The sequence below is a fragment of the Zootoca vivipara genome, chromosome 8 (genome assembly GCF_963506605.1).
Source record: "Zootoca vivipara chromosome 8, rZooViv1.1, whole genome shotgun sequence".
Taxonomy (NCBI): Eukaryota; Metazoa; Chordata; class Lepidosauria; order Squamata; family Lacertidae; genus Zootoca; species Zootoca vivipara.
Window position 1 is genome coordinate 81,935,508 of NC_083283.1, and position 12,972 is coordinate 81,948,479.

The window sequence follows — 12,972 nt, forward strand, 5'->3', positions numbered from 1 at the left end:
GCCACAGTAGAACTTCTCCCATTATATTTGTTATGTCAGATGTCAAGGAAAACCAAGGGGGTATATTGAGGAGCTCCACCAACCACCCAAGAACAAAGTATTTGCATTATTTTGTATGTTGTGTGCTGTGGGGGGATCATAGAACCAATTTGGAATATACTTTAAATCTCCCTTTACAAACGAAAAGCAAAGCACAAGGCAGTGAGTCATAGAGGCTGACGTAGCCTATATAATTTGAATATATTTGCACCGGAGGATGCAAAACAAGACTTAGACGGAACTGGAGATATAAACCATAACTAGGATCTAGATCTTATATAGAGATATAAAGCGTAACTAGGCAATTCCACAGCAGCATTCACACCAGCTTAGGCCTCCCAACCTCCGTGTCTGTTTGCTGTGGCTTCCTTCCTCTGTGAGTTCTCGTCTAGATTTAGAAACTTCTGCAGTGGAATCCCAAACCCCGCTCCCCCAGTCCAGAAAGACTGCTTGCTTGGTCTTGGTGGGCTAAGTTGGAAGAAGGATTCAAAGATGCTCTGCTAGAGCACCAGCAGAGAAACAAGTCCGCCAAGTTCCTGCCGGAGGAGTCCTTGGACGGGGAGTCCGCGGCCCTTCAGCTGGAGGAGAGGCAGCGCCTGAAGCGGCCCCCGACGGCGGGGCGCCTCCTCTGCGGAGGCCGCGACAGCGCCTCCCCTCGGAACGGGCCCTCCTCCTCCTCTTCTCCCCGCCGGGGCGGCGCCTCCTCCTTGTGCCTGCGCGCAGCCCCGCGACTTCTGCTCTGCTGCCTCTGCGCCTCCGCGCAGCCATGCCGTCCTACTCGGTGACGGTGGCGACGGGCAGCCAGTGGTTCGCGGGCACCGACGACTACGTCTACCTGAGCCTGGTGGGCTCGGGCGGCACGAGCGAGAGGCACCTGCTCGACAAGCCCTTCTACGATGACTTCGAGCGCGGCGCGGTGAGTAAGGGAGGGGCGCGGGCGGGACGGGACGGGACAGGGGCGGGTGGAGCGCTTCGGCAGCCCGCGCTCTGCTCAGGCTCAGAAACCATCTCACCTCTCCGCCTGCCCCGGTGCAGAGAGAGCGCCTTCCTTCGACAGAGAGGCATCGAGACTGGGGGCTTCTCTCTCCCCCCCCTGTTTCTCCCCGTCTAGCAAACGGGTTCCCCATTTTGTGGCTTCCTACGGACAATGGAAACTTCTGCCCGCTTCGCTTCCCTTTAACGCCGGTCCTGCATGCCTCGCATCCATCCACCCCTCCGGCTCACTGTTTGGTCCCGGCGCAGCATCTTGGACGTGGCGGGCGGCACTGGCACGGACCAGCTGCAGGGAGCTTAAGAAGCGGCCTTCTGCCTAGTCGAGAAGGGCTGTGGTCGCTCTGGCTCAGACTAGGGGGGACTGTCTAGGTTGGGCTCATGGGGTGGCTGCTCTCTGACTGCGTCCTTTGCCTGCCACCATACACAACCACGCAACCTCCTCTGCCCACGAGTGTCACCGGGCAGCTTCAGCTTCCTTGTGCCCACGAAGGAGGGCAACTTAACGATACCTGCAAGGACAGCGAGCCGCAACTGCCTCTGCCTGTCGGGCAGGGGTTCCGCTGAGCCTTGAGCGTGCCGCTGAGCCACAGAGGAGCCTCCCTCTGCCTGTTATCCAGGGGCGCGGTGGGGAGAAGGAGACTTTGGGGTTGCTTTGCAGGACGACCTGCTCCCTCTGCCTGCTGCACCCTCTTTCTCTTAACAGCAGTACAGCACACAGATAATAGCAGCCGTCTTTTTTCAGACACTGCAGCTGGGCGCAGACCCCAAAAACCTCAGAGGCTGGAGGTGTGCAAGGGAGCAGAATCAGATAGCTCCTAAAGGGCGCTTTCCCTCCGTTTACATCCCATTTGTGGGTGGTGCAGCTCCTGGGGCCACCCAGAGAGAAGGGCAGGGAACGTAAGCAGAGACTCTGTTGAAGAAAAGCCACAGCTTCCACCTGCTCGTTCAGGGTGAGGCCAGGAGGTCGCAGGGCGCAATCCTATATACCGGTACCATCCCACCCAAAGAGAGCGTGCGAATGAGCAGGGAGAGAGCGGAAAGTAAGCTATCAGAAGCAGCGGCAGGCGCGCCTGAGAACAGGAAGTCCAATTTGGCCCACGATCACCTCCATCAGCTGATGCCACTGGTTCTGCCCAGGGAACTGGCGCATGAAGCCAAGGAAAGTTTGGGAAATACAGGCTTCTTTTTCACTCTTCCCACAGTGGGGATCAAAGGGAAGCGGAGGGAGGGCAAAGAGGAAAAAAATAGTTTTGCCAAAGGGGGGTAACCTACCTGTCAATCATGCAATATCATAATGACACCAATGATTTTCAGATGAACACCCCTCACCTGTCAGATTTGGCCCATCCTGATAAGGATCCGTGGACCCCCCTCTGTCTTACAGCCATCTCTTTTGTCTGATTGATTCTGCCATACTAACTACTGAAAGAAACAGAGGGGGACATGTGTTATCCTGAAAGAGCAGTGGCTGGTTCTGCAAAGAGCATCCTCCTCTCACTTTGCAGCACAAAGTGCCTCGCCAAAGACTCCTGAGTAAGCTCAGCAGTCATGGAATAAGAGACGTCCTTTTGCGGATCAGTAACCGGTTATGAGACCGGATGCAAAGAGTAGGAATGAATGGACAATTCATCCAACGAAGGGATATGAAGCGTGGAACCCCGCAAGGATCCGCGTTGGGACTTGTTCATAAACCATCTAGCGTTAGGGGTGGGTGCACAGTGACGTAGCCAAGTTTGATGATGACGCCAAATTGTTCAGGGTCATCAGCCCTTTTTTTTCCTGGAAAAAACGGTGCCGGTATTCCCCTTGTTGCTGTTTACATGCTGTTTTTCTTCCCATCTACAAAATGTATATTTACAATAGCCCTGGTTGTGATGTGATATGCAGGAAAGTCTCGTGAGGAGCCAAAGTGCATCTTGAATATTTGCTTTCTAGGTTGTCATGGGAGAAAGCTATTCTTTTTCACTTTGGACCTCTTTACAAACCTGTACTAGAAATCTACTAACAAAGTCTCAACATTGTAAGGCTAATAACTCGTGTCATGCTATTTATTCCCCCCCTTTTTTTTAAAGTATTGTGAAAACGGTGGAAACAAAAAAATTCCTTCCAGTAGCACCTTAGAGACCAACTAAGTTTGTTATTGGTGTGAGCTTTCGTGTGCATGCACACTTCTTCAGATACACTGAAACAGAAGTCACCAGACGCTTATATATAGTGAGAGGGTGGCGAGGGGTATTACTCAGAAGGGTGGTGGGAATGGGTGATTGGCTGATGGGAGTGATAAACGGTTGTGAGAGAGGGAAAGCTGTTTGATGAGGACGGCATAGAAGTGGAAAATGTAATGGAAACCCCCTCATCAGTTGTAGAATTTCATTCACCTCTCTACTGCTCTTTTGGGGTGTGTGGTAGGGGGAAGAATATGTAACTATACTGTATACGACATCTCAAGGCAGCCCTGTTTAGGGAAGCTTTTAATGTTTGATGAATTTCTGTATTTTAATATTTTGTTGGAAGCCGCCCAGAGTGGCTGGGGGAACCTGGCCAGATGGGCGGGGTATAAATAATAAATTATTATTATTATTATTATTATTATTATTATTATTATTATTATTACGACATATCAATCACATCCTTAGATCCATTTGACCAAGCAGTTTCGCTTTTCTAAGTAAACAAAACAAGCCCACTCATTAACATGCTGAACTTTCAACTCATTTTATTATTGCTTTGTTGTTTAGTCGTTTAGTTGTGTCCGACTCTTCGTGACCCCATGGACCATAGCACGCCAGGCACTCCTGTCTTGCACTGCCTCCCACAGTTTGGTCAAACTCATGTTCGTAGCTTCAAGAACACTGTCCAACCACCTCGTCCTCTGTTGTCCCCTTCTCCTTGTGCCCTCCATCTTTCCCAACATCAGGGTCTTTCCCAGGGAGTCTTCTCTTCTCATGAGGTGGCCAAAGTATTGGAGCCTCAGCTTCAGGATCTGTCCTTCCAGTGAGCACTCAGGGCTGATTTCCTTCAGAATGGATAGGTTTGATCTTCTTGCAGTCCATGGGACTCTCAAGAGTCTCCTCCAGCACCATAATTCATTATTGCTACGATGCTGTTTTTCTAAAAAAAATAAAAAAACAAAGAGCTGCTGATTTGTGTAAAACTCTCCTTAAATAAACATTTCCAGAGAAAGCATCTCTGAACACACTGAAACAAAATGAGCTGCTGATGGGGTATTTCTCTCCCTTCCCCAAGGAAGAGGGTGGGGGAGTAAAAAATAATAATAATCATCCCATCCAATATCTCCCCCTTGATTACATGAATGAAACTGAGTCTGCCTGGCTAGGACTTCTGTCTGGGAGATCTTCTTGTGATCTCTCTCAGAGGAGGCTGCTGTCACTATAAAAATTTACTGAAAGAGATGGGGAGGGGAAGGGATACTTGTCATCTCCTCTCCCCCCCCAATCTCCCTTCCCTCCCTTGCCACCTTCTCTCATTAAAGAGACAGTTCATGAAACAGACCCGCCTGTCAGCTGAGGGTTGCAAGAAGGGTGGGGCCAGGAAGGGGTTTGCTGTTTATTTTAAGAGGGGGGGGGGCTTTCCAAAGAGAGTCTGTGGTTGGGTGAGCATCCTCCTCCCAAGGGCTCTTTATGCTCTAGGTCTGGTGGGATACAATGAGCAGGATCCCCTTGAGGGGGAAGAGCTGCCTAGGAGTTGCTCCCCTCAGGCTCTCTGTGGCTGACAGAGCCTCTGAGGCACAGCGGGCACGTCTACCACACAACATCTGTGTGTTGCGTCAGGAAATATCTGGTAGGGAAAGAGAGGGGGGGTGACTTCCTTTTCCCACTTTTCTGCTGATCACAAAGGAGGCATTCTGCACACCTCCTCCATCCTAAGAGCTTCTTTCCCCAGGGGCAAAACCAGACTTCATTCCACTTGGGTCAAAGACCCAGTTCGGTGCATGCACACATAAGGCAAGGTAGCCTCTTGCTTCCCGCAGTGTCATCCTTGGTTTCCTCTTTTGCATAGACTCTTTGGGTTCCATCACCACAGCTCTTGCTTCCTCTGAAGTCATTCAAATTTGTGGTGGGTCCTTTCGAGAGCAGAACAAGCCTTATGAGCTGCTGCATGCCAAACCCTCGATAAGAGCAGCAGATATGGAAAGTCTGAAAGGGAAATTTACTTGTAAACCTAATTCTGATCATAACTAGAAGGATACCTAGAGTGTACTAGACTCCACTGTAGGTATATGTGGTTTGATTGGAAAAGTCAGAATAGTGGGGTCATGCGGGACTAAATCATTAAAAGACAATAGAAAGAAAGAAAGAAAGAAAGAAAGATCAGCATGGCTCCCCTTCTGGAACAGGCGTGCTGGAAGTCCATCCCGTGGACACATGTCTTCAGACTTAGTTCTGCTTCTTAATGTCAGCTTTTGTTCTTGTTCCTGTATAGATTCTTTCACAAATAATGTTGCATAATGTCTTAGTTCCGCATCTCATCTAGTTTACTATCCTTCCCAGGGAGTTACTTTGAAACTTAAAAAAATAGTTGTTGCAGGACTTTTTGCTTATTGCAGCAAAAAGAGATCCAAAGATCTATTCCTCACTCTGTGACCATTAATATCTAATATCTCTGCCACGTTACAGTGTTATATTCACAGGGCAAGAATTGTTTCTGGAGGAATAACATACTCACTTTGGTATGCAGGTGAGTCCAATGGACCAATGGACCAGCTTCCGTTCTTTGCCCCCCCCCCAAAAAAAATCATAAACCCAGATAGCATTAGTGAATGTTTTTGAATGGCAAGTGTTCTGTCATCATTACAACCAGATCCATTCCAAAATTAAGCACCAAAGGGAATATTATTAAAATTAGAAACCATATAGTATCACATCCTACATTGGAAGTTTATTGCGAGACAGAAGGCCTTAATGTGAAAATAAGAGTTTCAGAATGTGAAAATAAGAGTTTCAGAAGTGAAGTCGGCAAGAGTGATAATCCTGTTATTGTTCTGAGGTCCTTCCTTATTCATACCAATCATCCCATTTATTTCTGCCTTTCAAGTGTACAGGAAAATAAATTAATTGTAGTCCTGGAACTTTTTGCTCATTCTTATTGTGGCTTTGTATGCTTTCCTGACGCTTGTAAAATTCTTGTAGGACAACCTATCTATGTTGTTGTTACCTGTGCCTCAAAATAGTGTATGTTTAAAAGATGGAATATACTTAGCTCGATTCAATGTCATTATTTTTTAAACCTCTGCTCTGCCCATTTCACTTTGTTTTTAGCTTAAGCAAATTTCTGCCAGTGTCAGAACTGTTCCCCAGTCCAAAGGCAACAGTGAGCTGAGGGGAGTATATGATGCACATAATATGATGCTCATAAGACTTGGTTTCCAGACCCTTGATCATCTTGGTTGCCCTCGTTTGCACAGGTTCCAGCTTGTCAATATCCTTCTTCAACTGTGGTGCTCAGAACTGGTCACAGGATTCCAGGTGTGGTCTGACCAGGGCAGAATAGAGCGGTACTATTACTTCCCTTGATCTGGACACTAGACTTCTGTTGATGCAGCCTAGAATATCCCTAGCTTTTTTGCTGCTGCATCACACAGTGGACTCATGTTACGTTTTTGGTCCACCAAGACCTTTAGATCCTTTTCACATGTACTGCTAGTAAGCCAGGTGTCCACCATCCTATATCTGTGCAGCTGTCTTCTTCACCTGCAGCACACCTGATGTCACATATGATCCTGTGGGGCAGGTGTGTGTGGCTTGGTTTTCAGTGTTTGACATAAATGCATGAGAGGGAATATTTTGGGGTATCAATAGAACAGGCATCCCCAAACTGCGGCCCTCCAGATGTTTTGGCCTACAACTCCCATGATCCCTAGCTAGCAGGACCAATGGTCAGGGAAGATGGGAATTGTAGTCAAAAACATCTGGGGGGGCGAAGTTTGGGGATGCCTGCAATAGAATGTCAGGTAGTTCATTGTTCCACTAACTCAGGCATTGGCAAACTCGCCCTCCAGATGTTTTGGAACTACAACTCCCATCATCCCTAGCTAACAGGACCAGTGGTTAGGGATGATGGGAATTGTGGTCTCAAAACATCTGGAGGGCCGAGTTTGCCTATGCCTGCACTAACTCAAAAATAATGGCAGATGTCAAAGGAAGGAACTCAACCATGACCTAAAGGTCACTTACCTTATTTTGAAACTTAAAAGAAAACTTCTTTTGCAGGGGGGCAGGAGAGATGCTGAATAAAATATTATTCAGAGAGCAGGCCTGAGATTTACAATATAATGCATTGGTATATAATGTTTTCTTTGTTGAGTCTGATTTATCAACCTGTCAAAAATCTATAAATATAGAGATGTTTATACAGACATCAGATTCGGTCCATCAGAGCCTCCTTGGCTTTTAGGTTAGGAAACTCATTATTGCTGTGTGTCTGTGGGACATGTCAAACATATCATTATGGGTAAAAGTTTAAGAAAACTTTTGAAATATTATTTACTTGTGACAATCAGTAAATTGTGGCTTCATCCACACTTTCTTACCTTATCTTGCTAACGTGTAAATATTGTTTGATGATGTAGATTTGCACTATATCTATATTCCACCTTCATTTCAAGAAATACATTTTCTGAAGTCTTTTTGATTGAAAACGTTTTGTTGGGAGTAGCTCCTTTCAGAACAGTGCCTAGTTAACTGATAAGTGTTTTCGAAATACCAGGAGTACGATAGTCTCCTAAGGGAGGTGGAAACATAACATTACAGTGAAGGTAATTTGGTATAGTTTGGTATTACATGACTCCCCACACCACGCCATGCTGGGAAGCTACTGGTAACAATTGCACCATTGTTGGGATTCTTAGATCAATGATTAATCCATGACCGTTTGCATATAAACAAAGTACTGTGATCACAGGGCGATTGAGCTTTACAGGGAATGAAACTGTAAGCTATCCCTCATCATATCAGAGGTAATATACACTTTGTGTTTTATGTTCTCAGCAGGAAAACCTAGTTTCAGGTAGTATATTTTGACCAGCTGGATTCATCTTTGATCCATAGTATTTGCATAGCTATTGTCAGGGTTTGTTGTGACTACTCTTGAGTAACGACTGTCCACATGCTTGTCTTTCATTGGTGCACATTATTTGCAGTGTAACGGATTGCTCATTTCATGTCTACCCGCTCAAGTCAGATTCCTGCACTACTCCCTTCCGCGTTCGGGACCAGCATAAAAGCCTCGGAACTGAGAAGAGCCTCCCTTTCCTCCTCCTCCTCCTCAATTCTGGTGTCGAGGGGGAAGGGTCTTCTGTCTGACCTATTCCTGTCCATTCTTTCCGCCTCCCTCTCTTCCTGCCTAGGGAGCAGGGGCTCTTGGTTGTTGCCAGAGCCCTGGCACTCCCTCTCCGTTTCCTGACTCACCCCTTCAGACCCCTCACTCTCATGACTGCTTGGAGATGGGCTGCTTCTGATGAGGGGGGGGTTCTCTATAATCCCTCCCCCTTACAGCTATCTTCATTATTTTCCACAGTAAGAGGGCCACCCATACTTGTTGCCATGAAAGCTTTACCTCACAGAATTATCTTTATTATCGGCTAATCACCAGACAAAAGGAAGCAGGCCTTGGTTAATAAAAGAACTGTCAGTTAAGGCTGATGGTTTAAAGCAGCAGTTGGTAGTTCATCTTCAGGGATAAATAAAGAAAACTCTCCAATCTGCAGGCACTGTCGTCCAGGAATGCATTTGCCATGCGGTTGCAGTACCCACAAGCGTTTTTGCAATTATCACTAAAAGTGCCTTTGAGACATTCATGTGACTCTGTTTTTATGTGGGAATATTCTGATATCAGTGGTAGTTCTGGCTGTCTTCCCCTCCTTGAAAGCAGGATCAAACCCAAGAGCCGATCAGGTGAAAATGTTGCGCACAAGGGAAAGCAGCCCCAGTCACATAGTTTTTCCTTAAGGCAGCGGCCTTGACAACAGCTGGACTCCTCAATGTTTGTATTGGAGGCAGGAGAGGTTCCAGGGACTCATTAAGCTTGCACTCATTTTGTGGGCCATGTGTAAGTTGAATCACATATGTGACAGCTGCAATGGGTGGAGATTTGGCTCAATCCACTGTGGGTTTCTCTGTAATTTTGCAGGCTTCCTCAACCTCGGCCCTCCAGATGTTTTTGGCCTACAGCTCCCATGATCCCCAGCTAGCAGGACCAGTGGTCAGGGATGATGGGAATTGTAGTCTCAAAACATCTGGAGGGCCGAGGTTGAGGAAGCCTAGCGTAGGCAGCCAATGTAGTGCTCTCCAGATGTTGTCAGACTAGAGCTCACAGCATTCCTTTCCATCGCCTTTCCTGGCTGGAGTTGGCAGTCCAGCAACAGGAGGGTCCCACATGAGCTACAAGGCTCAGAGCAGTAGCAAAATAGACACACACCTCTCTGCTTGTGCAGAGTTCCAGGTGAACCGAGCTCCTTGGTACAGGGGCTCACCAAAGACATGTCAAGAGCCATCATAGCATGGATTGGCCCTAACTATCGTAGTTACGCTGTTTGGTGAGGATCAAATAACATCTTTCAGATGTGGCTGCCCTTAGACTCATAGACACTCAGTGTTTCCCAACAGCTCAGAGCCTCCGCATTTCATTCTTCTAGATTGATACTTACGATGTGACAGTAACTGAAGACCTGGGGGAGATCCAGCTGATAAAAATTGAGAAACGGAAGTACTGGTTTCCTGATGACTGGTACTTGAAGTATGTCACCGTGAAAACACCCATGGGTGACTACTTAGAGTTCCCTTGCTACAGATGGATTACAGATGACAAAGAGGTGGTACTCCGAGACGGGCGAGGTGAGTGCTTTGCAGTGTCCTCGACTAAGAGCACTAGGCAAAACCAGAGAACCTCTTTACTTAGTTCCTAACATTACATATTTGTTGTATTCCTCCAAGGTATCCAGACAAGAGATATGACTCATCACCCCCGAGATGTAATTCAGATTGTTCTGTTCAGTCTGGAAAAGTTGCTAAGTAGCTCCTTTGCTATGATAGGTAGTCCACCAGATCACATGTACGCACTTAGGGAAAATAGTTTATAGCTGCTGTATTACATTTCTACCAGGCACAACTACAATAATATTATTTATTCTTTAACCATTGCTAATTTAAAAAAACAACAACAGTAGTTGAGAATGCACCACTACAGTGATATGGACTTTAAGCAGAATAACATAACATAACATAACATAACAGGTAAAGGGACCCCTGACCATTAGGTCCAGTCGTGACCGACTCTGGGGTTGCGCGCTCATCTCGCATTATTGGCCGAGGGAGCCGGCGTATAGCTTCCAGGTCATGTGGCCAGCATGACAAAGCCGCTTCTGGCAAACCAGAGCAGCACATGGAAACGCCGTTTACCTTCCCGCTGTAGCGGTTCCTATTTCTCTACTTGCATTTTGATGTGCTTTCAAACTGCTAGGTTGGCAGGAGCTGGGACCAAGCAACGGGAGCTCACCCCGTCACAGGGATTCGAACCGCCGACCTTCTGATCAGCAAGCCCTAGGCTCAGTGGTTTAACCCACAGCGCCACCTGGGTCATAACATAAGCAAGCTCAAATTTATATACTTCAGAGCCTTAGTGGCTGAGTGCTGACAGGCCTGATATCTAAATCTTCTGCCCTGTTCCAGAAGTCATTATTGGGATGGGGGAGGGGGCGGTGTTACATCACCTGCCACATCCCGGTGACACTTATATCTGAAGACAAACAGTAAATCAAGACAATAAAGCAAAGCAAAAACCCTTGCCAAGAAGCATGGAGAAATAGTTGTACAAACCAACTGGACCTTCAGAAGGCTGATCTGTTTCCTCCTTCAGCTGTCTCCACTCATCACTGGTGATGGCCCTTGACAAATTAAGCCCAAAGAAGTGTGGCCATTGGCTGAAAAAGCTTGCCCACCCCAGCCCAGAAGATTAAGAGTTTGGGACAGGAAGGAACATGTAGAGGAAGAATAGGCAGAGAGGAAGGTGCACACATGGCGAATGGCAAAGATGAGACAGCTTGAAGTTCGTTATGACTGGCAAATAAGGAGCTGCATGCTCGGCTTTTAGTTTATTAGTACGAAGGAGAGAACTGTGCTTACCCTTTGTACAAAGCTATTGGTGCATTTTTCAGCCTGCATATCTTCTCATTCATCTTCCACAGCCAAGCTTTCTGGGGATGACAAGACTCAGGTCCTTAAGCATCACAGGCGCAAAGAGCTGGAGGATCGTCAGAAGATGTATCGGTGAGTTTCCTAAAACTTCCTATTTAGCGCTATAATTTTGCTATAGTACCCTGAAGTTGTGATCAAGGAGACCTAGTGTAATGGTGCTGTTGCGGCTACTCTTGAGTAAAGACGCCCAAGTCTGCTCTGTCTTTAAGAGTTTTATTGTGCATAGTATTTGCAGTGCAGAGTGAAATATACTCGGAGTCGAGAGTGAATTTCATGCTCTTTATTCAGCTCATAGTCATCAAGGAGGAGAAGAGAAGACGAATGGCTCTTTTCCCAAAACCATCTGCTTATATACATTATTTACACAATGGGCCTTGCGTGATTGGCTACTTCAGGGCTACACCTGTGGGCCAATTATATTGTGGATTGACTTCTGCCTGCAGCCTGATTGGCTGCTCCTACAGGCCAATCAGGTAGCAGATTCACTTCTGCCAGCCGCCTGATTGGCTGCTCCAGCAGGCCAATCAGGTTGCGGATTCACTTCCACCTGGAGTTGGATTGGGTAGCTCCCGCTGATTCTGAATCCTATTGTTCTAGGATTCAGCTCAGTACATAACACCCCTCCCCTCTAAGTTCCAGTCCTGCCCGGGAAGTTGCATTCGTAGTCCCCAAGGTCTGCTGGCCGCCTCCGTGTGCGTTGTGGCCTGGGGTGTTCCTTGGTCAGGGGTTCTGGTTCTGGCTCATGTTCCGAGGCTGCTGGCTGTGCCGGGGCTGTCTGGTCTGGCGCCACTGAACCACTAGGTTGTAGCTCTGGTTCCGGTGTCCTTCCAGCCTCGGGGCGCCCCTCTGTGCCTACTGCTTCTGCTTCCCCTGCCCACCCCTCTCGCTCTACAGGCCTCACTGCCCTGCTGTCCCCTTGGGACCCCTCTGTCCCGCTCTCCTCCCAGGTTCCTCCTGGGAATCGTCGCCGTAGCTGGTCGCAGTGGCGGCGCCAACATTGCCCCCCTTCCGTTAGTACCTCGTACGACACGGGACCGGTCACCTTGGTGACTGTGGCGGGTACCCATGCTGGGCCTGCCCCAAAATTCTTTGCATACACTGGGTCCTGGGCCACAAATGTCCGGGGGTTCCTGCCTTTCCCCACCACTACCTCATCCTGAGCTCTGTCGGGGTGAAGTCGGTCCAGTCTAGTTGCAAGGCGCCGGCCCATTAGTAATTCAGCTGGGCTCCGGCCCGTCGTTGTGCTTGGGGTGCTGTGCTGTGCTAGAAGAAATGCGGCAAGGCGGTATTCCCAGTCCCCTTGTGTCATGCGGCGGAGGCTGTCCTTGGTGGTCCGCACCATGCGCTCCGCTTGGCCATTGGTGGCAGGGTGGAATGGTGCTGAGCGGATGTGGCGGATGGCGTTCTGCGCTGTGAAGGTCTGGAACTCCTCTGACGTGAATGCGGTTCCATTGTCCGAGACGAGGGTGTCAGGGAGCCCGTGGGTCGCAAACAGCTTACGTAGTACCCGGATGGCTGCCGCCGTAGAAGTGGATGGTACCAGTGCGACCTCCAGCCATTTGGTGTAGGAATCCACCACTATGAAGAATGTTTTTCCCTGGAAGGGGCCAGCGAAGTCCACGTGCAAGCGTGACCATGGATGTCGGGCGGACTCCCAGGGCTGGACTGGGGCCCTTGGGGGATCCGGGCGGGATTCTTGGCAGGTCTGGCAGTGTTGGACCCAGGCCTC

General features: G+C 48.3%; 1 protein-coding gene across 1 annotated transcript in view; it reads left to right on the top strand.

Moving 5' to 3' along the window:
• The first annotated feature begins 751 nt into the window (after window positions 1-751).
• ALOX5 (arachidonate 5-lipoxygenase) overlaps window positions 752-12,972 on the top strand; it is a 38,396-nt gene continuing 26,175 nt past the window's right edge. The window contains exons 1-3 of the mRNA XM_035103519.2: window positions 752-955; window positions 9,686-9,884; window positions 11,234-11,315. Coding sequence (XP_034959410.1) covers window positions 806-955; window positions 9,686-9,884; window positions 11,234-11,315 — 431 coding nt within the window. The 5' untranslated portion in view covers window positions 752-805. The remainder of the gene's footprint in view (window positions 956-9,685; window positions 9,885-11,233; window positions 11,316-12,972) is intronic.